Below are 24,667 nucleotides of genomic sequence, written 5' to 3'. Positions count from 1 at the left end.
TAGATAGCTTAATGGCCAGGTCCTAAAAATTCCAAGACAAATTAGAGAGAATTCTTGCCCTCATGGAGCTTGGTTTAATAGGGGAGACAGAGAAATAAACAAAAAATTGCATATGGGTCACAACAGAAGGATGTACAGAGTGTGACAAGTAAGTGATCAATTTTAGAGTATGTGGGTGGGAGGTATAATAAGCAGGGTAGCGTTGGTGTCAGGCAAAATTTCACAGAAGCTAAAGCCCCTTACCTGGGGATTGAAAGGTAGACAGTATGGGAAGTTCATTCCAGCCTGAGGAAAAAGCTAGTGCAAAGGTACTAATACATGAAGCAACACAGGTAATTTGGGATTAGTCTAACTAATCCTGTTGCTTGACTAGGAGTGGAAACTGAGGCTGAGTGAATCAAGAAATAAAGAGGTGAGAGATGTACAGGGACCAAAAAGGCTGCTGTGTTTCATGTCTCCAGCTTTTACCACTAAACTCTCTGTTGCGGTGGTAGAAGGTTTAATGTCTCTGTGGCAAGAAGAGTCTCACCCTCCCTGAAGGTTTAACCCAAAATGGGCATTCCCATTTGATTTTGACATGCCACTTCCTACGTGATAATATGAAATGCTCTCTCCCCCTGCCCAGTAGCAGTAGCATAATAAATTATATCCTAAGTGTATGCATCAGTATTAGTCTTCAGGTAAGTTCTGTACTTACTATATCCCAGCACTAAGGCCTTGAACAGGTAGGTATTAGGGATAAGTGTATCAATTAGGAGTCTTTCCAATGCAAATGACAGAAGATTCAATCCCAATTGACTTTAGCTAAAAGAGAACTGATTTACTCACATAACTTGAGAGTCTGATAGGTCTCACTCCAGAAACAGCTTGATCCAGGCTCAAATGTCTTCAACACCCAATTCCCCTCCATCTCTTGGATCCATTTTCTCTGTGTTAGCTGCATTCTCTCGCAGACTCTTGCCTGTGGTGGCAGTTTACATCTTTCCATGCTCAAGCACAGAGAACAAAAAAAGGGAGAAATCATTCCTGGTGTCTCCCACACATGTCCTGACCAGTCACTGTGGCTACTTGGGGTGCTGACTGGTCAATGGGAGGAAGAACTAATGTAATCGCTGGTACAGATGAATGAGGTCCAGGTAGTATTTGTGTGATGATTAATCTGCCATGACACACCTGCATGCTAGAACCATGACCTCAGGGGACTCCTTTGTTAAGTCTACCCTGGATTCTGTACTTCAGCAACTCCTCCAGTATCAGCTCCCAGCTCCTTGCTTCTTCCTCAGGAATCATTGAACATGCACTGTTTCTCTCTCCCCTTCTAGGTGCCTGTGGGTATCCTCTTCCGAGATTCAGGAAGACCCTTTTCCCTCTGAAGCTCCTTCAAGATACTTAGTCTGTGTCCTGAAACCCTTTTCCTTGAGAATTCAGGATTCTATGAAACAAAGCCAGAAATACACATAGATTACTTTTGTTTGCCTTTTCTTGGGACAATGAATACCTAGCAGGAGACCTGCTTACAAAGGTGGGAAGGGAGGAGAGAAGCAACAGCAGAAAATACAGGGAGAAAAAAAAGTGCAGACATAATTTAGATTTCAAAATATTATCCCAAGGACTCACAAACATGGCATTTCAAATTGGTAATACAGAAAGTTCCAGGTTTTTTTTCTTTTCTTCTCTATTTTCCCTTTCTCTCTCTCTCTCTCTCTCTCTCTCTGATATGAGAAAACAGAGAGACCACTGGTAAATAAGCTGGTGAATGAGTACCCCTTATACAGGATGTGTGATGTAATTGTCTTGACAAGTATTATATGCCACTCTTCTTTTTAGGATGGAATTTATATATCAGTCACAGCTAAATATAGCCCTGTTCTGACTAATGAACAGTAAAGCTTATAATATTTTGTGTTTATAGTTTTGAATATTATGACCATGGAAAATTGATTTTTAAAAAATGTGTTGGGTTTCTTTCTGCTTTTTTGAGGACTGAACCCTTTATTACCACTTCTAAATAGCACATTTAAAAGTAAAGAATTTCTAGCAAGAGAAAATCAAGGAATAATGGAGTTTTCCATGTATATCATCCAATAATGCCTTTCAGTAGGATGTATAGAGTCAGGCTCCAAACAGAAAAATAGAAACTGCTCTAAGTAGTCAACAGAGGGGGAATTTAATTCGAGAAATTTGTAAAAGCAGGTGACAGAAGGGAGAAGAGAACCCCAAAAGAGAGCAGTGATTCTGAATAGGATAAAGCCACTACGATTCTTAAGCGGGAGGAATAAAGGGAAAAGGCAACGTTACTGGAGCCCAGGGTCAAGTCACAGGGCATTTGGCAGGAGTTAGAGCAGGGAGGCTGAGTGAGGAACATCCTGACTTTTCCCATCCTCCAGCTCTCTCCTTTCCTGCTCTTGCTTCCCACTGGTCACACCCAGCTGGCAGCCAGCTCCTAAGGGAAGGCAGGGCAACGCTGTTTGCAGGATCAGCTCCCCTGTGATATAGACCAGAAAGGGGGAGAGAAGAGTCAGGAATGGATCAGAGAGCAAATAGGCCTGGGATCCTGAACCCTCACAAAGAATTTTTTTAAATTCACTGTTAACAAATCCTGGTTTGACGTTATAATTTATACAGGAAGAACAAAGCTGTTTATAACGGATCTCATCAAGGAGTTACCAAAGGCTGTACAGCTTGGGGATAAACCATTAAAATCAGGAAAAAAAATAGAGGGCCAGTTATGTATGTATGTTCATATTTTGAACTGATGTTGGAAGCCCTGTTAATTTTGCTGAATTTAGTCAACCTTCTTTTTAAGAACACTGCCTGCCTTAATTTCTTGGCTTTTTAAATGCAGAAAGCTCCTATCTCTAAAACTTTGGTTGCCCCTTTCTTTTCATTTGAAATACTGAGAATCCATTATCACTTTATCGGTAGCTTTCTGTTTATCTATTTAAAGGTTACTGAATTTGCTAATACTATAACTTCAATGATGTTTTCCAAATGAATTTTCTATCACCAAAACCATACCGCATAGGAAAGCGTAAATGTTTGTGCTCATTTGAGGCCTCGACCTGGCTGGCACAACTCTCTAAACATAGATCAGGATTAAATGAGTAATAAGGCAAGAGTGCACAATAGTTTCTTTAATAAATTCTTCAATACTGTTACCGTAGAGGAGTCTTTTCAAAGGATTTAACTTCAGGTAGACAGAAACTTTGGAAATATTAAGAAATATCCACATTCTAAAACACTCACTGTTTAAAAAATTGTAACAAGTTTTATGGTGTCAAGGAGATCCAAATAAAAGATTTCCATATTTTCAGTCTCCTATTTTCACAAATTTCAGCATGATTGTTCTGGATTTTTTTTTTTTTTTTGCTTTTGCTTTGAGAAAACTGGTTGTTTCACTGTACTTCTACTGGCCCTAGAACTAAGCCTTCTTTCACCCCTCTAAAATTGGTCATGTTTCAATTTTAGCCTGGATACTCTAATTCTCATTCTGTTAAACTTTTAAGGGTAAGGATAATGGAGTATGGAACTGGTCACATGAAAAAAAGGTAAGAAATAAGTGAAAGAGTTTCAATTTAAAACTATGTGACTTTATTTCTGTCCTGTGGCATGGACATATATACACTGCCAAATGTAAAATACATAGCTAGTGGGAAGCAGCTGCATAGCACAGGGGGATCAGCTCAGTGCTTTGTGACCACCTAGAGGGGTGGGATAGGGAGGGTGGGAGGGAGACGCAAGAGGGAGGAGATATGGTGATATACGTATACATATAGCTAATTCACTTTGTTATACATCAGAAACTAACACACCATTGTAAAGCAATTATACTCCAATAAAGATGTTAAAAAAAAAATGTGAGAAGTTGGAAGTTTCAGGAAAGTAGCAGTGAAAGAAAAATACCTCTTTATAAACTACAGAAGAAAGAACTTTAAGACAAAATTAAATTAAATCAGAGATACAGAATATTTTATGGGAAAGGGAGACAGATGTGCTTTTGGAACCGGGAAAATACTGGTTAACTTTTAGTTGTGATCACACTTTGGTGGTGTCTATGTGAAGCAAATGCTTTGGCTCTAAACTTGTTTCTGCCGCTTTTATGTTTTCTCCCTTCACCAACCTGGAGACAGGAGAATAAGGCAGATTCTGACTCTCTGGTGAGGGTCAATCAGATGACTTTTGCTTGTCTCATAAATACTGCTCATTGATAAACAATTTAGTGTCTTTCAATTGAAAACTTCCTCCTAAAGACCATACAAGCCAGGTTTGGGGGCAAAATTGGAGAAAGTGGTCCTAGTACATTTTGCTACTCATAATTTATTCACTCACATGGTGAATATGATGTTGGAAAGGGCCTAAGACATCATCAGACTGTAATTGTGTTTGCTGTCATGTGAATGGAGCAAAAAGTCTCAACTATTTTTCCCTCTTATTATAGTTTTAATCGTGCAGGTGAATTCATTCTTTTTCTGAAGTGGCCCCAATATATTTTCTTTCTGAAAAAATGTTCAAAATAAGAAACTGCAAGAAGACTGAATTAATTATTCTACATTTGGTTATCCTTTTCCCATGAGACACTGGGTATTCACATTAGTAACTTTATACCTGAACACAGTTATATCCTTTTAAGTCCTAGAATGCTAGTGTTGAGAGGGGCTTAGAAACCACTGGTCCTTCATTTTGAAGATGAGGAAACTGAAGCAGAGACAGACTGAGATTTCTGCAAGGTGGCACAGAGAGATACAATGAAAATAGAATTAAAACCTGAAAACCGGTCCAGTGAACCCTTCACTACACTAATTTGTCTTGATTGTGAACCAAGAGCCACTTCCTCAGCCCTTTTAACTCACTCTATCCATGCCTGGTCACTTCAAAACTTTGCTTGCTTCTGCAAACTATATATATCAGCATCCCAGAAAACCTGGAGTTCATATATCTGAGATCTTCTGCTCAAGAGGAACTACTGTCTTACTAGTCCATTAATTGATGCTTCCAGGAAGACAGACTGCCTCCAGTTGTACATGGGCACCTTAATAGGGAGGAGGAGTGTCCGGGTGTGGGACAGAATGGCCTAAATATGCAAGCAAGACAGAAAGTCCCCAGAAAAAATTTACCTATAGAGAAAGCCCCTTTTAAATGGCAGCCTTGATGAAAGTCTAAGACGTTGAAAGACTATAGACTTTGGAAAATTCAAATGTTCTATGTTCAAGGCCTATGGTATGTTCAAGGCCAAAAAGACATGCAAAAAGGCTCTGGGACTGAAAGCATGAGTCCTGGAACCCATGCCCAAGCTGCTTCTACTGGGCACCCTTTATACAACTCCCCAAACGAAAACAGTAACGTAGGCCTGGCCCGACAAAAACCTATAAATGATGCCGGTGGAATTTAGGAAAGGAAGGATATAATCCGGATACAGAGTAGGATGTAGGCAGAAACCTATGAGATGCAAACACAGGCATATACTTTAAAATACGCTAGATCATAACTTTTAAGAGGGAAGTGTTGTGTTTTGTTTTGAAGTGAGGGTTTACTGCCATAAACACACCCGACCTGTATTAGAATGGGTGTGGGAAAGCAGCGGAGCAAGCATCAAGTTGTTCAAATCAGTCTGGGAGTAAGTAACACGGCGACCCATTCGCTAAACTCGTCGCCAAGTTCCCTCCCCCGGCCCGTTCCCCGGTGTGTAAGTAGCCACCCTCCCGCTCCCGGGGAGGGCGATGGGTCCCAACCCCCGGGTCTCCTGGCCGGCAGAGGGGACGCAGGCTCTGCGAGGTCCTTCCCACACGCGCGCTCTGCTCCGGGCAGGGCGGGCCGGGGCGGGGACAGGGGAGCGCGGCGGAAAGCGCCCAGGGCGTCCGGGGAGGAGGGCGGCGGGCGGTTTCATTGTTTCCTTTCGCCCTCCTCCTCCCGCGCCTCGCCCCGGCGTCACTGGAAAGCCGCCCGAACCGCCCGGCGGCGGGTTATTTATAGCGCGGGCTGCGCGCGCGTCACGGAGCCCGGCCCGGCTGACGGGGCCGCTGACGCGCTTGGCCGCGGGGCCGAGTCCGCGGGGCTGCACGCCGGGCGCCGGCGACAATGGGCTTCTGTGTGTGCAGCTGCCGTCGCCGCTGGGGGCCGGGGGGAGGGGGGCGGGCGGCCGCTCCCCGACCCCCCCTTCCTCTCGCCCGAGACCCCCGAAACGTAATTGGCCTCTCTGCCCCTGGCCGGGCCCCGCCGGCTGCTGCTTTTTTCTTTTCTTTTTTAAAAAAATTTTATCAGTCAGTTCTCCTTGCCCCAACCTCCGCTTCCACCTCCCCCGCTCCCCCTTCTTGGCCCCCAACATGACGAGAGAGTGGGATTTACCCGGCCGGGGGCGACCACTTTGTGCGTCCCGGGGAGCGGGACCCGCCCAAGGCGCGCCCAGCGGGGGACGCGGTGACCGAGGGGCCGGGAGCGCCGGGCAGGTAACGTATCCTGGACCTGGAGTGGGGGCTTTGTTTGGGGTCGGGGTCGGGGACCTGGGGTGGGTGTGGACGCCGGACAGCCCTTCCGGGTCTCCTGTCTCCTCCCCCGCTCTCCGGACCCCTGGCCTGCCCGCAGGAAGCCAACCTGGGTGTGTAGCGCGAAGAGCGAAAGAGAAACTTCTGCGTGACTAGCTGAGGCTCCTCCGGAGAGGCCGGGATACTAGAGGACCCCCGCCCCCCTCCCGCGCAGGCCCCCCCCCCGTCGCCCCTCCTCCGCCCACTCCCACCGCTTGCTTCCCTCCCAACGCCGGGGACTTCGGAGTCCTCCCCTCGCCCCCTCGCCGCGGGTTCGGTCCTCGCCCGCCCCCGCCCCCGCCCCGCGGAAGGAGGGGCTGGCGAGGATTTTAGGGACTTCCTGGGATGCGGAGAGCAGCTCTGAACCGTCCCCTTTCAGCAGCCGGTAGCTGGGGAAGCTGGCTCCGGAGCCTCTTGCACGTGGCAGGCAGGCAGAGAACTTGCTTGTGCCTTCTAGGAAATTGCAGTCGATTTGTAATGCAGTTTCGCTAATTGGGAGTTCAAAATTAAACTTTAATAAAGCATTTGTGTCGTCTCGTCTAATTGTGAAAGCTTCCATCCGTCCTGGTACATAGACTCTAAGTCTCAAGTTAATGGCGCTAAGCTAGATTTCCCCCCCAAGTACAATTCCGTCAGCCGGCGTCGGCGCAGCTGGATTTCAGTTAGGTACAGATGTTGCTAATGGCAGCTTAAGCACGGATGGGCAGATAGCATACGGAATGCAACATGTTGCCATATGGTTCCTTTAGCCTTTCACCTCCAGGGATATCAATCACGTATATTCTGGGAGGAACTTAATGACTCTCTGAATGGCAAAATGAATTACCTGGTACAATTTATATCCCTTGACCTGATACGTTATAACAACAGGAAGGTAGCATCTCACAGTTTCTGTGGTATAAATTGAACTACAGAGCTCCGTTTCAGATTTTGTATCATCTATTTGTAGTTTGAGGGGCTCTGTCACACCATTCTGGCTGTAAAAATCCGTTTCTGTCTTGCCCCCCCCCCCACCTCTGGCTGATAGAGAAAGTTTATAAAGTTTAGCAAAACTGTTGTCTTGGTAACTGCCAATCAGCTGACCAAATATTAATCGATGAGGGTATGGAGAAATGGAAAATATGATTTTCAGAGCTAGATACTTAAGAGCAGTCTTTAGGAACACCGTACTTTCTGAATCAGAAAATTAAAGGACTCCTAAGAAAATTATGTATTCTGTGAGTCGTTTCAATGTAACTCCTAAAAGCATTTATTAACTATTTGAAATTCTGTTTTTTTATACTTCAGTCATTCTTAAACTTAGGAAAGTAACTTATGGAAAAGTACTTAGAAATATGAAATATAAGAAAGATAAGAAGGACCTCCTTAGTAAACTAGTTTCTATACCCTTCCCTCCCCGCCTCCACGCCCTCAGCTATGTGTGTACTTTGACTTGAATCCTGGATGTGGTAATGCTGGTCGTTTGTTTTTTTCCCCCCCAAAATGTGAGTGACAGCATACTGAGGTCACTGTTAGATCCTAGTGGAATGATTCTGTAATATTTCACAGGTCTTCTAAAAAAATATCCTGGTGATTAATAAAATATTTAATTGATTGGCTCTAATTTCAGATTATAAATGTGGTTGTCTCTTACTGTATCCCTCCTTTTTCCTTCACTAATGCGGAGAGGCAACACTGAAAGACAAGAAATAAGGGTAAAAAAAAAAGTAAAATAATTTACGATAACTTTGTTTTTAAACTTTTACCTATTAAGGGATATCTAAAAGCTATAGACATACTATCTTTTAAAAGATTTTGCATCCAACAATATGTGAACCACATTAATTCATGTGAACTGATAAACTAGTGAAATACACAAAATGGGCGTAGTCTGAAAATATACATATTTTCAGTCATGCGAGTTTCATATTCATTTTTAAATTACAAGATAATATTTCTCCTTTTTTTTCTCTTTTTGTAATGGCTGATGATTTGTTACCTAGTGCTTGAGTTAGGGCAATAATTTTGATAATGATTATCAAATAAGATCTTTTGTGTATGTAAATAGCAGAAAATTTTATACAGAACAAAATAAGATATATCTGAGTTATGGCAACCCTTACTGGAGACTGTTTTTAGTTATCTTTCAATGGCTGAGGTTGTATTTCTCTCTGTAGCGTCAGCATTCAATGAGTTTTAACCTTGATCAGTAGTGAGGTTGTCAATAATGACTCCATCTCCATGACTTCTGAATAGACAGTGAGTGTGTCCTTTAATCAGTCACACAGAACTTGCCTTATAAAGCTGTTATTGTCATGAGCAGATATTGCAGGCTTCTGTCAAGCCCCATGATTATTAACATGTTCTTCAAAAGCCAGGCTGAAAGTCCTGCTGTGCTTTATTTCAGAATTCAAGTCCATTAGTACATAAAATCCTAAGCAGCAATATTTGCTTTTTCTGAAGTTATATTACATACATTGTGAATAATTTCGGGCCCATTTGTAGACAAAAACTATGTGTATATTTGGTATACATATATAGTAGCAAAAACAAGATATGTATCTTGCATCATGACTTATTTTAAACAAAGATTTGATGGTTGTCCATTGTTACTCTAGATGAGGTGGCTGGCTGCCAAGGTGATCCCTATAGCTGGAAAGTACTGGTATTGTTATTGTCTACCAGGGAATCACTTCCTGTCTTTTGAACTCCCAACTTCACCTCCCTCTTTCAATATGGCCCTTCCATATTGCTGATCTGAGAATTTGTTTGAATATGAAAACTTTTGAAAATGTGTTTGTATTGGCCAAGATTTTCACCAGAGCTTTTGGTTGCCTGCTGGTTTACAGTCTTAATCTTGAGCCGGCGGGTATATTTTAATTGAAAATTAAGAAATACTATTAGGACAAGGTATATTCCCCATGCTGTAAGTAATTTTAATTGTGATGTAATCCTAGATGCTTTCTAATTTTTTTCAACCTATGAATGTATTTTAAAATATTTAAGATAGGACAGATTTATGCCTTTCTCAAGGTAATATAGGACAAGTTATGGATAGGCATTAGACCTGTAATGGTACATTTCATTTGAGTGAGTGAGGGTGGGCAGGAGAGCCATCAGGAAAGAGTATATAGTCCCACTGCACTGGCCCTGTTTGCTTTTCAAACTTAAAACCACATTGCTGCATTGGAAACTTGTTTCTCTCTTTTATAGCCTTTCATTTAAACATGTTTTAAAAAAACTGTCAATCTGTAAATATTTAACCAGCCAAGCAGGAAACAATCTTTTATTCTCGACTATATGCAGCTTTGTTTTTACCTGGGTTAGTGTGGTGGCCATGTAAATACCACATAAAATTTTGATTTGGTGTTCCTTACTTTGAAGATGGACAGAGGCTTCTTTAATTAATCTTGCTCTATTTCATGTTCTGTATTCAGATATTGAAATACAGTATTTTTATACATTTATAAGATTATGTTTGCATTTATTTAATTTATGTTTCTTTTTTTAAAGTGTGTAGCCTTGAATGTTTGTTCTACTTTTTTTTTTTCTTCACATCATTACTCTGGTACTGCTTGATGTAACTTGATTAGCTCCCTCCCCAGTCATGATTGGTAATTAAAATAGGCATTAAAATTAGTCACTTAGCAATTTTGCTGTTCAATTGGCAATTAAATTACTTAATTGCAATTAAAGTCCTAATTTTAATTGGCAAAATGATAGATGTAGATTTAAGATAATATGTATAAATACTTTAATAAGTGTCTATATAAGGATTACTTAATTACTCAACTTCAAGTTTATGCTGTTAACTTTAGAACTTTTAAGTGAGCAATGAAATTTATATTGCATCTATTCAAAGGATATGGTAATTAGATTTATTGCTTATCACTATAAGGGTCCTTGCTATAAGTTACTTTTGTAGTGTTAAAATTGTAGGCTTGATAATTGCAGAATTATGATAAAAAAGGGCATATATGTCTGTCATAATATATCAATAACATGTCTTCATTTTTTATTAAATTGAGAAGTTCCTATACGACAGTTAGTCTGAGGAAAAAAATCAAAAATGGTTATTTTATCATTAAAGGTAAAACAAAAACTAACCAGCTATGATATACATATGAAAACTGTTGCAAAGTGTATGTATTTTATCTACTAAAAGAAAATCCTATGTAATACTGTGGTGGTTACTAATGTTATCAGCTACTTCTAGAATTTCAAGTGTCCGCGATATATTCTTAGCATATAGCAACTTATTTTCAGAATCTTTAAAGTGTCTTTCAGGACTTTGTACATTTTAATGACTCCCATGTTTAGTGAAATCAGCAAGGAAATCTAAAACCAAAGTAACCCTTCCTTGCTTAATCAAGAAGAATTCTTCCATAAGAAAATATTGGTGATTGCCAGGGGCTGGGAGGAGGGGAGAATGGAGAGTTATTGTTTAATGGTTATAGAGTTAGAGTTTTATAACATGAAGAGTTATGGGGGTGGATGGTGATGATTGGTGCACAACAGCATGACTGTATATAACATCACTGAACTGTACACTTACAAATGTAAGATGCTAAATTTTATGTTATATGTCTTTTACCACAACAACAAAAAGAAAATTTTAAGTGGTTAAAGTAAATATTTAGGAGATAGTTACTGAGAGTCAAGAATTAGAGAAAAGATGAAGGATTTTTATTATGCAAAATACTTTTTGAGTGGCATGAGGTTTTACCATATGTTCAGTTTTAGAATTTTAATTTATAAGTAGATGCTTCTAGAAAAAAAGAGTGCTGTTTTCTTCTGCACATCTTTCCACATTTCTAGAACTGAGTACTGTATCAAAGCAAGAAACAATTTTTAAAGTCTTTGCATTAAGTGGTTTGGAGTGAAAAATGGGCTGGGTAAAACTGAGCAAAAGCCACAACTACCCAAAATGTGAATTACCAGCTGAGCATTTGACTTATTCTCTAGGCATCTCATAAAAGAGGAACAAATGATTGGTTGATTAATATCTTATTAATGCAAGTGAAATGGCAAAGCAAATAACCAAAAACCTTCCATATTAAAAAATGATTTCGTATTTTCAGAAACTGAGTTTTTTTCAAAGTGAAAATTTATTTCTTCTATCACTAATGTAAAACTTCCTGCTGAATGGCAACAAATGCCATGAAAATTGTCCAAACATAAGTTAAAATATGTCTCATTTAATGCTTAACATAGGTTCCATTAACTAATATTATTGTGAAATGTCTTCAAGTTACCTTGATTCTTATAGCATAACAGGTATATCTGTTTACTATATTTGAATTGTAAGAGCTAAGGGCTACTCTACATTTTGGGAGAATAGTGAAATAAATCCCTAAAGACCCCTTTCCCATGCATTAAGATACAAAATCCTATGGAATTAAATCCATGTTTGCTTTCTAAATTATACCAAAATCTCAATTTTATTAAGTATAATCTGCCTAGCCTTGCATAAAATAAATACTTTGGCTTAGATGTGAGTATGCATTATTTACATTGTTTTTTTATGAAAATATTTTTTCTATATATGTACCAATATGTTCTACTTAATATTGGCTAATACCATAAAAGATAACATAGTAACATTATTTTCCTATATGCTTTTTCTGAGGTCATCTAATACTGTATATTGATAGAAATAATAATTTTGTAATTTATTTTAGTTGGTTTCAAAAGAAGGACCTACTTATGGATAGGATCAATTTTATTCCCATTTATTGTAAATTGTTAAGAACACCGACCTTCATTTGGGGTAACTTTATGTATTTATACATGGCAATAATTTAAAGTTATATCAGATTCTGGGCCCTGAAAGAAACATTATTGTCATTTTAATCGAGTTATAAAATAGTTTATATTCAAGAATCTATTTATGTTCAAGAATCTTGCAGGATTGCAGTCATATAAATGCAGAATTTCAGTTTCTTTTAGCCTAGAGCATCATTTGAACATTTTCTAAAAGGTTGTTCAATTCTACATTTTGATTCCATTATATGTGTAATTAAACCTCTATGCACAAAAGCATTCTCTTATGTACTAGCAAATACACCCACAGGAATCCTCTTCTAAACTATAATTTATTTAAACATGTAATCATAGGATTTTAAAACATGCTTTCATTTTTCCAAACTAAATGCCAAATTTGAACTGCTTAGTGATAAAATGAAAGATTTTATTACCATTTTGACTTTTTTTTCTCCCTGTGAGCTAACAGTGAGTTAAACATGGACAGGAGGAAGTAAAGAAAATCTGTTGTGAACCTAATTCCAGTGTTAAACTGTTTCCCTTTTTGAGAAATACAGAAGAGAATCAAAGATTTGTAGTTATTTATGAATTCCAGCAGAATATGAATATTTTGGCTTGCAGCAAGCTCTCCTGGGGCTTGGCCTAAGTAGTAAATAGCTAGTTGTGTGTGTATGTGCTTGTGTGTGTGTGTGTGTGTGTGTGTGTGAGATGTATCTTCATGAACGTTGTGGAGTCAGGCCCCCTACTGACAGGATAAGTCAATTACAGACATTGGCCCTTCTACTGAGACTGTTCCATCAGAATCTGGTGGGGACACAGGAGTCTGGAGCTTTGAGCGTGGTTATTCTTTACACTTTCTAATGTCTGCTGGATCCTTTCCACTCCGAGCACATCTGAGCCCTACCAAAAATACCAACCCAAGAAATAGCTTACCCAATAATGGGTTTGAGTTTATCCGCCTTGCATCCGGTGTGTCTTCCTAAGAAGACACACTTCCTGGGAGCTAGAATAGGAATTTGAGGAGAGAGAAAATTCATATGGATTGTAGAATATAAGGCAAAAAAAGCCACCTTTTTTTCTCATTTTGATGTTGTATTTATTCAATCCATTTTCGGTTACTAATAATTGTTATAATAAGCTGCTGTGAAAACTGCGTCTTGATCTTGGGTGCCTTAAGACTTGAGCAAAAGCTCTGTTATCAAGAAGCCAGACTCGACAGGTTGCTGTTATAGAATAACCCATCACATTACAATGTTTGTCTTCCTTGGAGCTCACTTTAAGAACTCCAGCACATTTTCCCACTTACTGGGAGAGAATTTTCAAATTGCCCGCAGACTCAACCCAGGCTAAAGCCAAGTGTTTTTTAAAAGGGTTTAAGGGAGGAGGAGCGTGTGGAGGGAATGTACCTACTTAGATCTGCGTATTGGTGTTTGGAGAATGATGGTTACAACCTTAAAGTTCTCCTGGCCCCCGCCTTCCTAGGAATATATTAAAAAATAATAACTGCCACCCCAGCATGGCTGCGCTTGAATTTCCGACTGCCTGAAAATAGCTGCTGGGAGCCTGGCCCACCCCTGGGATCAAGGAAAGCTCCCCCAGGCCGCGCGTCCTGCTGCCTTGCGGAAGGGGAAGGGAACCCGGGAGGGCGCCACCGAGCTAGAGCTGCTGCTATTTTGGGCCCAGCCCGGCGGGTGCGTCAATGCCTGAGCCCCTGCGTCACCGCCACCCCCACCGCTTTCCTTCTCCCCTGCTCTCCAAACTCTCACTTTTTCCCTTTCGTTCGCGTGGAATCGTTTCTGCCCACAGGGCGCTGACGCTACCCAGCTCATGCTAATAAGCTATTCTTCGCCCTCCTCCTCTCACCCCCCTACTTACACACCTTCACCAGCCACCGCAACCTTCCCCCCACCACCACCCAACACACACACACACACACGCGCACACACACACACACACGCACGCACGCGCGCGCGCGCGCGCGCGCTCTCAAACACACTTCCTGGTTTTATTTTTTCTCGCGCCCGCTAGGGCACCGCTGAGCCGCAGCGGTGGCTGCAGCAGCAGCAGCAGCAGCGGCAGTCGCAACATCTGGGGGAAACTTAAGGTGGTCATGTAGGTTTTCCCGAGGATGCGGTGCAGAAGAGCCTGCGGCTTCTCGGGGCAGCCTCGGGGCACCTGATGGCAACGCCTCTCCGGCCGCCGGGGAGCAGGAGGCGGCGGGAGAGGGCAAAGGCTGGGGTGCAGATTAGAGCTGAGCGGCACCGTAAGGCGGAGAGCTCCACGGCGATTTCGGCCCGCCTGTACTGGGAACACCAGGATGGGGGGGTGCAAAGGGGCCCCGAGCCTGGAAGCGAGCTACGCCGAGGGGGAGGGGCGGCTGGAAGTCTTCTTGGGCGGAGGAGGGGGACGCCTCCGAACCGTCCCTCCCCCGTTAACTCCCCAGCCCCATGGGAGAAGCCCCGAGGCTCGTCCAGCTCGAGCCCAGGGACCCGGAAGGGGGCTTGCTCCCGGGAGAAGCGGCGTTTCTTTGCTAGAAAGCGCCTTGCGCCCTCAGCTTGGAGGTGGATTGACTTGCGAAGCGGAGTCTGCGGCGGCTGGGGCGGCTGCGGGGGTGCGGCGAGCTCCGGTCGCCCGCCGGGCCCCACTCCTGGGAAGGCTGAACGCACACACCGTACGCCTTGCAGAGATCTAGACCCCCCCCCTCTCCCCGCCGCTTCCCCCATGTTTAGTCTTTCCCTCTTGGCTCCCAGATTGAAGCTTCGAGAGCCCTTGTGCTTCAGAGGAGGGTAGATTTATTTCCCTAAAACTCGTGGAAAGACACGAGTTGATGGGCACCCAGGAGTGTCAAAGTGTGAGAGTTGGTAAAAGGTGAGGCTGGGGCACCTTTCTGCAGAACACACCTGTTGCCCGGCGCTCGGCTGCATTGTCTGAGAAAGGAAAGTGGGTGGCGCCTCACTTTGACTTTTGGGGTCCCTGAAGGGCTGGGTCACTGGCTACCCTCTCCTTTCCGCTTCTCTCCCCACGCACCACGTCTTCCCTCGCACGTGAGCACTGCAAGGAAAGAAGGGAACATAGAAAATAGGCCATACCTACTCTCTTCCACCTTGGAGTGTGTGTGTGTGTGTGTGTGTGTGTGTGTGTGTGTGTGTGTGTATGAGAGAGAGAGGGAGAATATGCTAGAAGAGAAGGCCGCGGACAGGAAAAAAGAGAAAACGGGGATGCACTGGACTAGGGAAATCCCACCCCAATTGCCTGAGCTCTCCGAGCGTCTCGTGTCATGGGACATCTGTACTCGCTTCCGCTAACGGGGATGGCAATTGTGGGTGGGCGAGGTTAGGGCGCTGCCAGGCACGCCCCGTCTCGTGCGATTCCAGGTGCTGGCTACCTGGCCCACGCCTGGGTCCCCTTCCGCTCGGGCTTTTGTTGCACCCTCCCCCACCTGTGAGCTGCCGGACCGCAGCGGCGGCGCGGGGATTGGCCGGGGGTGGGGGGGCGGGGGGCAGGGGAGGTGAGATGTCGAGGTTCTGTGGGCTGCGCGGACCTGAGTGGAGAGGTCACACCTCTTTCGGAAAAGGGAAAAAAAAAAACCCCTAGCTGGCTACCAAGGTGAACCCTGAATGGTTCCCACCTTAAAATCGGCCCTGCTCGTGACGTCAGGTCGGAAATATACCAAAGCGAGCGCCGGCCAGGAGTCTGGGGAGCGCGGCGGCTCGGCGATTGGGCGGCAGGCCGCTGACGCGCGCTGACGCGCGGAGACTTTAGGTGAATGTTGGCAGCGGCAGCGCGAGCCACATAAACAAAGGCACATTGGCGGCCAGGGCCAGTCCGCCCGGTGGCTCGCGCTAGGCTCCGCGGTCCCGCTCGCCTGCCCAGCCGCCGCCTTCCCCTGCTCCCTCCCCGCTCTCGGCACCTCCGTTCCCTTCGCCCCTCTCGCCCACCCCTCCCCGACCCTGCCACCCCGACTCCCGGAGGGAACTACACTTTGGCCGAGTTGAATGAATGAAGAGAGACACGGAGAACTCCTAAGTGAGTAGGTGCAGCCCGTACAGCTCGCGTTCTTTTATCCTTCTTTCTGTTTTTGCACGTCTCTTCTTCCCGCTTGTGTGGTGCAGGTTCTCTGGAAGTGGGCGCCGAAGGCGCGGAGCGCGAGTGGGGCCGGAGGATGGGGAGTAGGTGTGCGCAGCTACAGAGGGCATTTGTCGGAACTCCTGCTTTGCCACCCAACAGAGGCTTCCAGGCTCCTCATTGGTGGACGTGAAAGGGAGGCTTGCACAGTTTCGGGAGCTGCGGACTTAACACGCGGAAATGTGCGCAAAGTTTGCTCTTGGTGCGGAATTGATTGTGGTCTTTGGACACGTAGACTCCAAGTCCTGTGTATACGAGGGACCTGGACGCTGCCCACAAAGTGACAGGGAGAGTGAAAGTTCTTCAGTTTATGTGTTGCTTGGGAACTGTATCACCGCGGCTGGCCAGCTTGCCCGTGTCTCTTGGGTATTGTTGAGAAAGGAGGGGCGGTTGGTAGAGTGACCTGTTACTAAGTTGCTTGAAATTTCTGGTTTTGACATATGCCGCCCTTGTGTTTGTGAGTTTGTCAGAGAGGCAGAGACAGAGAGACAGGCTATTTAGAGTAGTTATGAAGCTGCGAAGTTACCAGAGGGTTAATATCCAGCACAGGCATATCTGTCAAGGGCTGTGAGGGTCAAGAGTCTCCTTTCTTTCTACTTTTTCTGGTTACCCTCCCTCCTCCATGAAGCAAGATTATGAGGTGGGGGGCGGGTGGGGGGGGGGAGGAGAACAGAATTGGATGTTTGGCTTTCTTTTTCATTAGTAATAAAATCGTCTATGCTCTAGAATGCCTTCCAAGTGGGAACATCTGAAAAGTACTGGGACACAAGAATGCCTTGTTCCAGCAAGTAAGCAGATTGTGGAAGGCTGGATAGGACAGGTGCTCAGATTGCTATGTTGAGAGGTGCTTCTAACACCGGTGCCACTATTGGATATGCAGCGTTTCCCTCTCCCTGCAACTGACTAAGATGCTCCTGAAAAAATAGGGTTCCCTGTTTCCACCTCTTGGCCATTAAAGATGAAAGACAAATTTCCTGGAGAAGTGAATGCCCATTCACCTGTATCCCCAAACCCAGTGCTCCGTCAAAAGCTCTTAGGAAATCCAGATGCTTCCATTAAGATTGCCTTCAGGGCTACCCGGGCCTTGCTAACATTTTGTAACTCCTAGGGGGTGAAGGAAGAGATTGTTTTCACATTTTATATTCTTGACTTCTATTTCCTTCCCTGCTTCCTAGATGAAAAGCCAGTTTCACCACAGGGGAAAAAAAAATTCAAGAGAAGGTTCCAATGCTGTATTTTGTTAAACCCCAGTTTCTTCTTATTTAGTTTTGAATTAAACTAAAATGGAAATGACACTCCCCTCTCACTGCCCCCAAACACCCAGTAAAGGGGCCAATTTATTTCATCATAAATAAGTACATGGAATACCTTTCCTTCTTCAGAGGTATTCTCTGCAAGGGTCAACACAGTCAATGGGTGAAATTTTCTGTTGTTTCCAGCCATCTCTTTTAGACATTCATTTTAAATGCTCTTTGATAAAGGCTACACACTAATTTCCAAATAAACAATCAAGAAGGGCATAGAAGGGCCTGCCTGGTGATACAGATGACCAGCCAAATCTGTCCGGAAAGTCACCCTAAGGCTTCCTGTGTCTTTATTTCAGGGAGGAGATCTGCCAGGCTGGGCTCTCCACTGCTTTTCTAAAAATCTTGGAAACTTTGTCCTTCATTGAATTACGACACTGTCCACCTTTAATTTTCTCGAAAACGCCTGTAACTCAGCTGAAGGTTAGTGCAACTTCATTTTTTTTCTTTCCCTCCCCCGAGTTCCGTAAACGTCAAGAAACAGGGCAATGCGATCTTTCCCAGCAAACCCTGTAACTTAAGTATTTCCCCCGACCCATCGCCTTCGGGAACAAGTTTCTCATTGTGCAATTCAGCTTGATTTCTGGATTGAGCTTGCTGAACCCGAGCTTCAGAGGAAAGGCTCATTGAAGCGGGATTGCCCATGAAAGGGGGCGGAGGGGGAGGCGTTGGAAATATCCGGGAATGGAGACTGTAATAGCTTTCTAGTTCTGGGTCTTTATTGGATCAGCCTTTCCTTGTCCTGCACTGTTTCGCTCCTCAGTATTCGCACTCTCCGCCCTTCCTCTCGCGCCCCTACGTGCTCTCTGACCGCCGCGGGCTGCCGGTGTAGCTCCAGGTGTACCCGAGCCCGGGAGAAAGTGTTCAGTTGACCAGGCTGAGTGTATATTACCCTGTTTCATTTCCAGCCATGCCTTGTGTTCAGGCGCAGTATGGGTCCTCGCCTCAAGGAGCCAGCCCCGCTTCTCAGAGCTACAGTTACCACTCTTCGGGAGAATACAGCTCCGATTTCTTAACTCCAGAGTTTGTCAAGTTTAGCATGGACCTCACCAACACTGAAATCACTGCCACCACTTCTCTCCCCAGCTTCAGTACCTTTATGGACAACTACAGCACAGGCTACGACGTCAAGCCACCTTGCTTGTACCAAATGCCCCTGTCCGGACAGCAGTCCTCCATTAAGGTAGAAGACATTCAGATGCACAACTACCAGCAACACAGCCACCTGCCCCCCCAGTCCGAGGAGATGATGCCGCACTCCGGGTCGGTTTACTACAAGCCCTCCTCTCCCCCGACGCCCACCACCCCGGGCTTCCAGGTGCAGCACAGCCCCATGTGGGACGACCCAGGCTCCCTCCACAACTTCCACCAGAACTACGTGGCCACCACGCACATGATTGAGCAGAGGAAGACGCCGGTCTCCCGCCTCTCCCTCTTCTCCTTTAAGCAGTCGCCCCCCGGCACCCCCGTGTCTAGCTGCCAGATGCGCTTCGACGGGCCCCTGCACGTCCCCATGAACCCGGAGCCGGCGAGCAGCCACCACGTGGTGGACGGGCAGACCTTCGCTGTGCCCAACCCCATCCGAAAGCCCGCGTCCATGGGCTTCCCCGGCCTGCAGATCGGCCACGCGTCGCAGCTGCTCGACACGCAGGTGCCCTCGCCGCCGTCGCGGGGCTCCCCTTCCAACGAGGGGCTGTGCGCCGTGTGCGGCGACAACGCGGCCTGCCAGCACTACGGCGTGCGCACCTGTGAGGGCTGCAAAGGGTTCTTTAAGGTGAGCCAGGACGGGGGGCGGAGGAGGCAGGTAGGGGCCCCCTAGTGCCCGGAGCCTCAGCGTGCTGGCTCCACCGGGGTGCAGGCGCCCGGCGCCAACTGGCCCCTGACCGTCCGACTCCCGGCGTCCCCGGGGGCTGCCCTGCAGCCGCCCCTGGGCTGCGGCGGAGGCTGCTGGGTGCCTGGGAAGGGGAAGTAGGAAGACCGGGAGACCCGGGGTCGCATCCCCCGCACGCAGCCGACCCGGCGAACCACCCCCGCCCGAAGTTGCCGGAGCTGAGTTGGAAGAGGGTCATTTGCATGTGCTAGGAGCTGTCTTCTCTGTTCAGATTGAAATTGGTTAGGACAGAGAACCGTGTCTGAGCTAACCAAGTGGAACAGAATTCCCTATGGTCAAATTAAGTGATCTCTTTATTTCGCCATCCTGATTGAATAATCTTATCATTTTAAATAGAGAAGGTCTCTAAGGAATGTAAATAATATGAATGCCCACGGATTTGTATTTACTGAGCGTCTCCTTCTCCTTCTCTTGGCATATAAAACACAGCAAGGAGCGGCAAGGTTAGCTCAAATGTTAACGCTATCAATTTTCTTCTGTTAAATGCCCTGGGGGAGGAAAAAGAGAAGAGAGAGAAAGAAAAGGAAAAAGAAAAAAATAAAAAGGAGTTGTGTATGTGTTTGTTTATGGGGAGGGTGTGTGGATCCCGGCCGTTCAGAAATTGTGTCTGGATTCCCTGAATTGTTGAATTTTCAAGAGAAAAAAAAATTTTTTTTTCCGGCCTATATTGTCTCCTTTTGCAGCGCACGGTGCAAAAAAACGCGAAATACGTGTGTTTAGCAAATAAAAACTGCCCAGTGGACAAGCGGCGCCGGAATCGCTGTCAGTACTGCAGATTTCAGAAGTGCCTTGCTGTTGGGATGGTCAAAGAAGGTAGGTTGGGGCAAGCTGCCCGCTCCCCAGTCTGCGCCCTTGGGAAGCTCTGCTCCTAGCCCAGACCCACTTCCCAGAGCCGGGGCGGGGGCGGGGTGGGGGGGAGGCCTCCCGCTTCCCCCGCACCGGCCTCTGGCCTCTACGACTCGGCAGCTGCCTGCTCGCCCATCCGGCCCTAGAGAAAGCCGCCAGGCCCTTCCCGCCTTTAACTATACGACCCATTGGGACGAAGACATGAAACAACCCCCCAGTTTTTACGCTTCTTGTCAGTAAAGGCTTTACAAGCGGTGGGGGCGCTGCCCCGCCCCGCCGGGCGCCCCGCGGCTGCGGCCTTCCCCCGGGGAGGGGCCCAGGCAGCAGCTGGACCTTGCTTTGCCCTCACCCGGCGATTCCTTTGCAGTGGTTCGCACAGACAGTTTAAAAGGCCGGAGAGGTCGTTTACCTTCGAAACCGAAGAGCCCACAGGAGCCCTCTCCCCCCTCGCCCCCGGTGAGTCTGATCAGTGCCCTCGTCAGGGCCCATGTCGACTCCAACCCGGCTATGACCAGCCTGGACTATTCCAGGGTAAGAAGCTGGAGTGGGGGGGATCCTTCGGACAACTGACAGATGGGCAGGACCCCTTCCCCACACCCATCACTAACCCCCAGGCCCAAGGGATAAAAGGAAGCATGCGAGGCTGTGGCTTCACGGCTCTGGGCAGGGCCACAGAAGACAGATGGCGTTGCTAGGGCTGCAGACGTGAGGACAGGGCAGAGGAAGGAAGAGAGGGTAGGCCACAGTGGTCAAACCTCTGTGAGGCCCCTTCCCAGCACCACCGTGCACACACACACACACACACCAGTGCCTCTGATGCCTAAACCAGAGGCAGTGCAAAAGCCCCCACTTGGGTTCTATCACCGGTCCTCCATGGAGATGCTTTAATCCTCATTCTCTCTGGTGCCGTCAGGGTGAGGGATGCCTCCTCCCGGGTCAGAGAACGGGAAGAGAAGTGGGTATAAGGAATGGCAGTGGGCGGGGGAATCAAGTGGTCAGATTCCTCTTTTACCCCAGCCGTGAGAAATGTGTGCGCTTTAAATGGAGGAAGTGTGCCGGGCAAACCTAGAAGCAAACCTAGAAGCCACTGCAATTTTATTGAGATTTGCAAAGGGCGTCTCTGCTCGAGACCCACTCTGGGACTGGCATGAATACTAACGTGTCAATTGTTTTGTGGAGATAAGAGTGAACGTTTCCCAGGGCTGGTTGGCACTGTATTTAGTCTGTATGGAAATGGTAATTTACATATTTAAAGCAGCGACCTCATAGCACCATCCCTAATTGAATTAATTGCCCCGGAACATCTAATTTCCTTACTGGTCAGAGAGAGGTTTAATTGTTATAAAAACCTGGCTCCCCTACTAGAAACGAGGTTAGCAATTTCACGGGTTATATATTTTAGAGAACCTCATTAAGTGCTTTTTAAAATGAAATTCCAGTTCCAGGCGAACCCTGACTATCAGATGAGTGGAGATGACACCCAGCATATCCAGCAATTCTATGATCTCCTGACTGGCTCCATGGAGATCATCAGGGGCTGGGCGGAGAAGATCCCGGGCTTCGCTGACCTGCCCAAAGCCGACCAGGACCTGCTTTTCGAATCGGCTTTCTTAGAACTATTTGTGCTGAGATTAGCATACAGGTAAATGGAGAGGGCGATCCAGGAAGGTTGGGAATGGAGGAAGAGAGGAAACAAGAAAGGAAAAGAAAGAGGAAAAGGGAAAGAAAAGGGGGAAAGAGAGGAGAACAGAATGGGAAATAAATGAGGGGGAAAGGAAGGAAAGGAGAGTAGATAAAAGGAAGAGAAGGGAAGGAGTGAGGGCAGAAGCCTTAGATGAATGGAATGGAGGTGGGATAGGGGGCATTCTTGATTGTTATGAAATTAAACCCTTTCAAGGTCCACTGGCCTACGTTTTATTAACTCTTTGGTAATTAGGTGCCTCTTAAATCCCTCATTTATTGCTCTTCAAGTAATTAGTTGTTTAGCTTTTTTCTCTCTCTCTTTTTCTCCCCCTCCCCCTCTCTTTGGTATTAATTGCAGGTCCAACCCAGTGGAGGGTAAACTCATCTTTTGCAATGGGGTGGTCTTGCACAGGTTGCAATGCGTTCGTGGCTTTGGGGAATGGATTGATTCCATTGTTGAATTCTCCTCCAACTTGCAGAATATGAACATCGACATTTCTGCCTTCTCCTGCATTGCTGCCCTGGCTATGGTCACAGGTCAGTACCACAGGCACGGGGCACTTCTCCAGAACTGCCCAGTGGGATTCGTCCCGGTTTTCCCTTGCTGCCTGCCGACCCTCCCTGGTCCTGTCAGCTAGCTAACTGCTCGGTGCATTCCTCTTTTGTTTCTGGTTGTGTTTTCTGCAGAGAGACACGGTCTCAAGGAACCCAAGAGAGTGGAGGAGCTGCAAAACAAGATTGTAAATTGTCTCAAAGACCATGTGACTTTCAATAATGGGGGCTTGAACCGCCCCAACTATTTGTCCAAACTGTTGGGGAAGCTTCCAGAACTCCGTACGCTTTGCACGCAGGGGCTACAGCGCATTTTCTACCTGAAACTGGAAGATTTGGTACCACCACCAGCAATAATTGACAAACTTTTCCTGGACACTTTACCTTTCTAAGACCTCCTTCCATGCACTTCAAAGAAACTGGAAAGAAACCTAAAACTGTCCAGAGGGGGCAAGTCAGAAGGGCAGAGAGATCCCCCTGAGCTGCCTCAGCTCTAGCCGGCCCCCACCCCTTCCATACACCTTGGCCCTTGATCTCTAAAGAAAACAAACAAACAAACAACAACAAAAGCAAAAACTGTTACTATTTCCTAACCTGCAGGCAGAACCTGAAAGGGCATTTTGGCTCCGGGGCATCCTGGATTTAGAACACGGACTACACACAATACAGTGGTATAAACTTTTTATTATCAGTTTAAAAATCATTTTATTGTTCAGAAGGAAGCTTCTTAATGTATGACGGAAAAGATTTGGCCATGTTTGGTTGTTGCAGTTAAGACAAATGTAATACACATAGACACATACACACACACACCCACATTGTAAGGGGACCCACAAGTATTGCCCTTTAAAAGACTTCAAAGTTTTCTGCTGTAAAGAAAGCTGTAATATATAGTAAAACTAAATGTTGCGTGGGTGGCATGAGTTGAAGAAGGCGAAGGCTTGTAAATTTACCCAATGCAGTTTGGCTTTTTAAATTATTTTGTGCCTATTTATGAATAAATATTACAAATTCTAAAAGATAAGTGTGTTTGCAAAAAAAAAGAAAAAAGAAATAACCACAAAAAAGGGACAAGCATGTTGATTCTAGGTTGAAAATGTTATAGGCACTTGCTACTTCAGTAATGTCTATATTATATAAATAGTATTTCAGACACTATGTAGTCTGTTAGATTTTATAAAGATTGGTAGTTATCTGAGCTTAAACATTTTCTCAATTGTAAAATAGGTGGGCACAAGTATTACACATCAGAAAATCCTGACAAAAGGGACACATAGTGTTTGTAACACCGTCCAACATTCCTTGTTTGTAAGTGTTGTATGTACCGTTGATGTTGATAAAAGAAAGTTTATATCTTGATTATTTTGTTGTCTAAAGCTAAACAGAACTTGCATGCAGCAGCTTTTGACCGTTTCCAGAGTGCTTATAATATACATAACTCCCTGGAAATTACTGAGCACTTTGAATTTTTTTGTTTTTTGTTTTAATGTCTAAGATTGTCAGTTAATATATTATTTTATGTTTGAGTAAGAATTTTAATATTGCCATATTCTGTAGTATTTTTCTTTGTATATTTCCAGTATGGCACACGATATGAGTCACTGCCTTTTTTTCTATGGTGTATGACAGTTAGAGACGCTGATTTTTTTTCCTGATAAATTCTTTCTTTGAGAAAGACAATTTTAATGTTTACAACAATAAACTATGTAAATGAACAGAATTTTGTCTTCTTTCTGGGTTAGGAAAAATGATGACTAAACAGCAATATACAATAGACAGAGTTGGAGATTGATTTGGGATAGGTCACTTATTCAACATCTGAGTTTCTGACAGCTTAGACCTATTCTGGCAAAAGGAACTGGGAAATTGAACTAATTATCCAGAGAATTCTGTACAATATTTTTCCTTAACCGGAATTTTCTGGTGTGGCAACCTACATTTATCAGAATCAGGTGAGAATATCTCAACTCTTCTGATAACTTTGCCAGTAAGTGCAGGTTTCAGAA

At 45.2% G+C, this 24,667-nt stretch overlaps 1 protein-coding gene across 9 annotated transcripts; it reads left to right on the top strand.

Annotated features, from left to right (window-relative positions):
• The first annotated feature begins 6,051 nt into the window (after positions 1–6,051).
• On the top strand, positions 6,052–24,348 carry NR4A2 (nuclear receptor subfamily 4 group A member 2). Of its 9 annotated transcripts, none has more exons than XM_036858728.1 (9): positions 15,790–16,286; positions 16,373–16,567; positions 17,989–18,112; positions 18,598–19,463; positions 20,264–20,393; positions 20,794–20,957; positions 21,866–22,068; positions 22,468–22,646; positions 22,797–24,348. In XM_036858728.1, the coding sequence occupies exons 4-9, from the start codon at positions 18,600–18,602 to the stop codon at positions 23,051–23,053; spliced, it is 1,797 nt and encodes a 598-aa protein (XP_036714623.1). In that variant the 5' UTR covers positions 15,790–16,286; positions 16,373–16,567; positions 17,989–18,112; positions 18,598–18,599; the 3' UTR covers positions 23,054–24,348. The 9 variants fall into 9 exon arrangements, 8 of the variants coding, with proteins under 8 accessions (XP_036714622.1, XP_036714625.1, XP_036714623.1 ...); XM_036858733.1 differs by lacking the exon at positions 16,373–16,567 and having other exon boundaries at positions 22,468–22,484; positions 22,589–22,646; positions 22,797–23,021; XM_036858727.1 differs by lacking the exons at positions 15,790–16,286; positions 16,373–16,567 and adding an exon at positions 6,052–6,443 and having other exon boundaries at positions 22,797–23,704.
• Positions 24,349–24,667: the final 319 nt, after the last annotated feature.

Source organism: Balaenoptera musculus, chromosome 7 (genome assembly GCF_009873245.2).
Source record: "Balaenoptera musculus isolate JJ_BM4_2016_0621 chromosome 7, mBalMus1.pri.v3, whole genome shotgun sequence".
Taxonomy (NCBI): Eukaryota; Metazoa; Chordata; class Mammalia; order Artiodactyla; family Balaenopteridae; genus Balaenoptera; species Balaenoptera musculus.
Note: the sequence above shows the minus strand (reverse complement) of the source record. Positions and strands in the feature narration are given on the sequence as shown.

Bases quoted from the DNA above. Each gene is read 5' to 3' on its own strand.
- NR4A2 (XM_036858730.1), top strand. From the start codon at position 18,600: ATGCCTTGTGTTCAGGCGCAGTATGGGTCCTCGCCTCAAGGAGCCAGC. The intron at 20,394-20,793 runs GTAGGTTGGGGC...ATTCCTTTGCAG, and splicing joins TGTTGGGATGGTCAAAGAAG to TGGTTCGCACAGACAGTTTA. The intron at 22,647-22,796 runs GTCAGTACCACA...TGTTTTCTGCAG, and splicing joins TGCCCTGGCTATGGTCACAG to AGAGACACGGTCTCAAGGAA.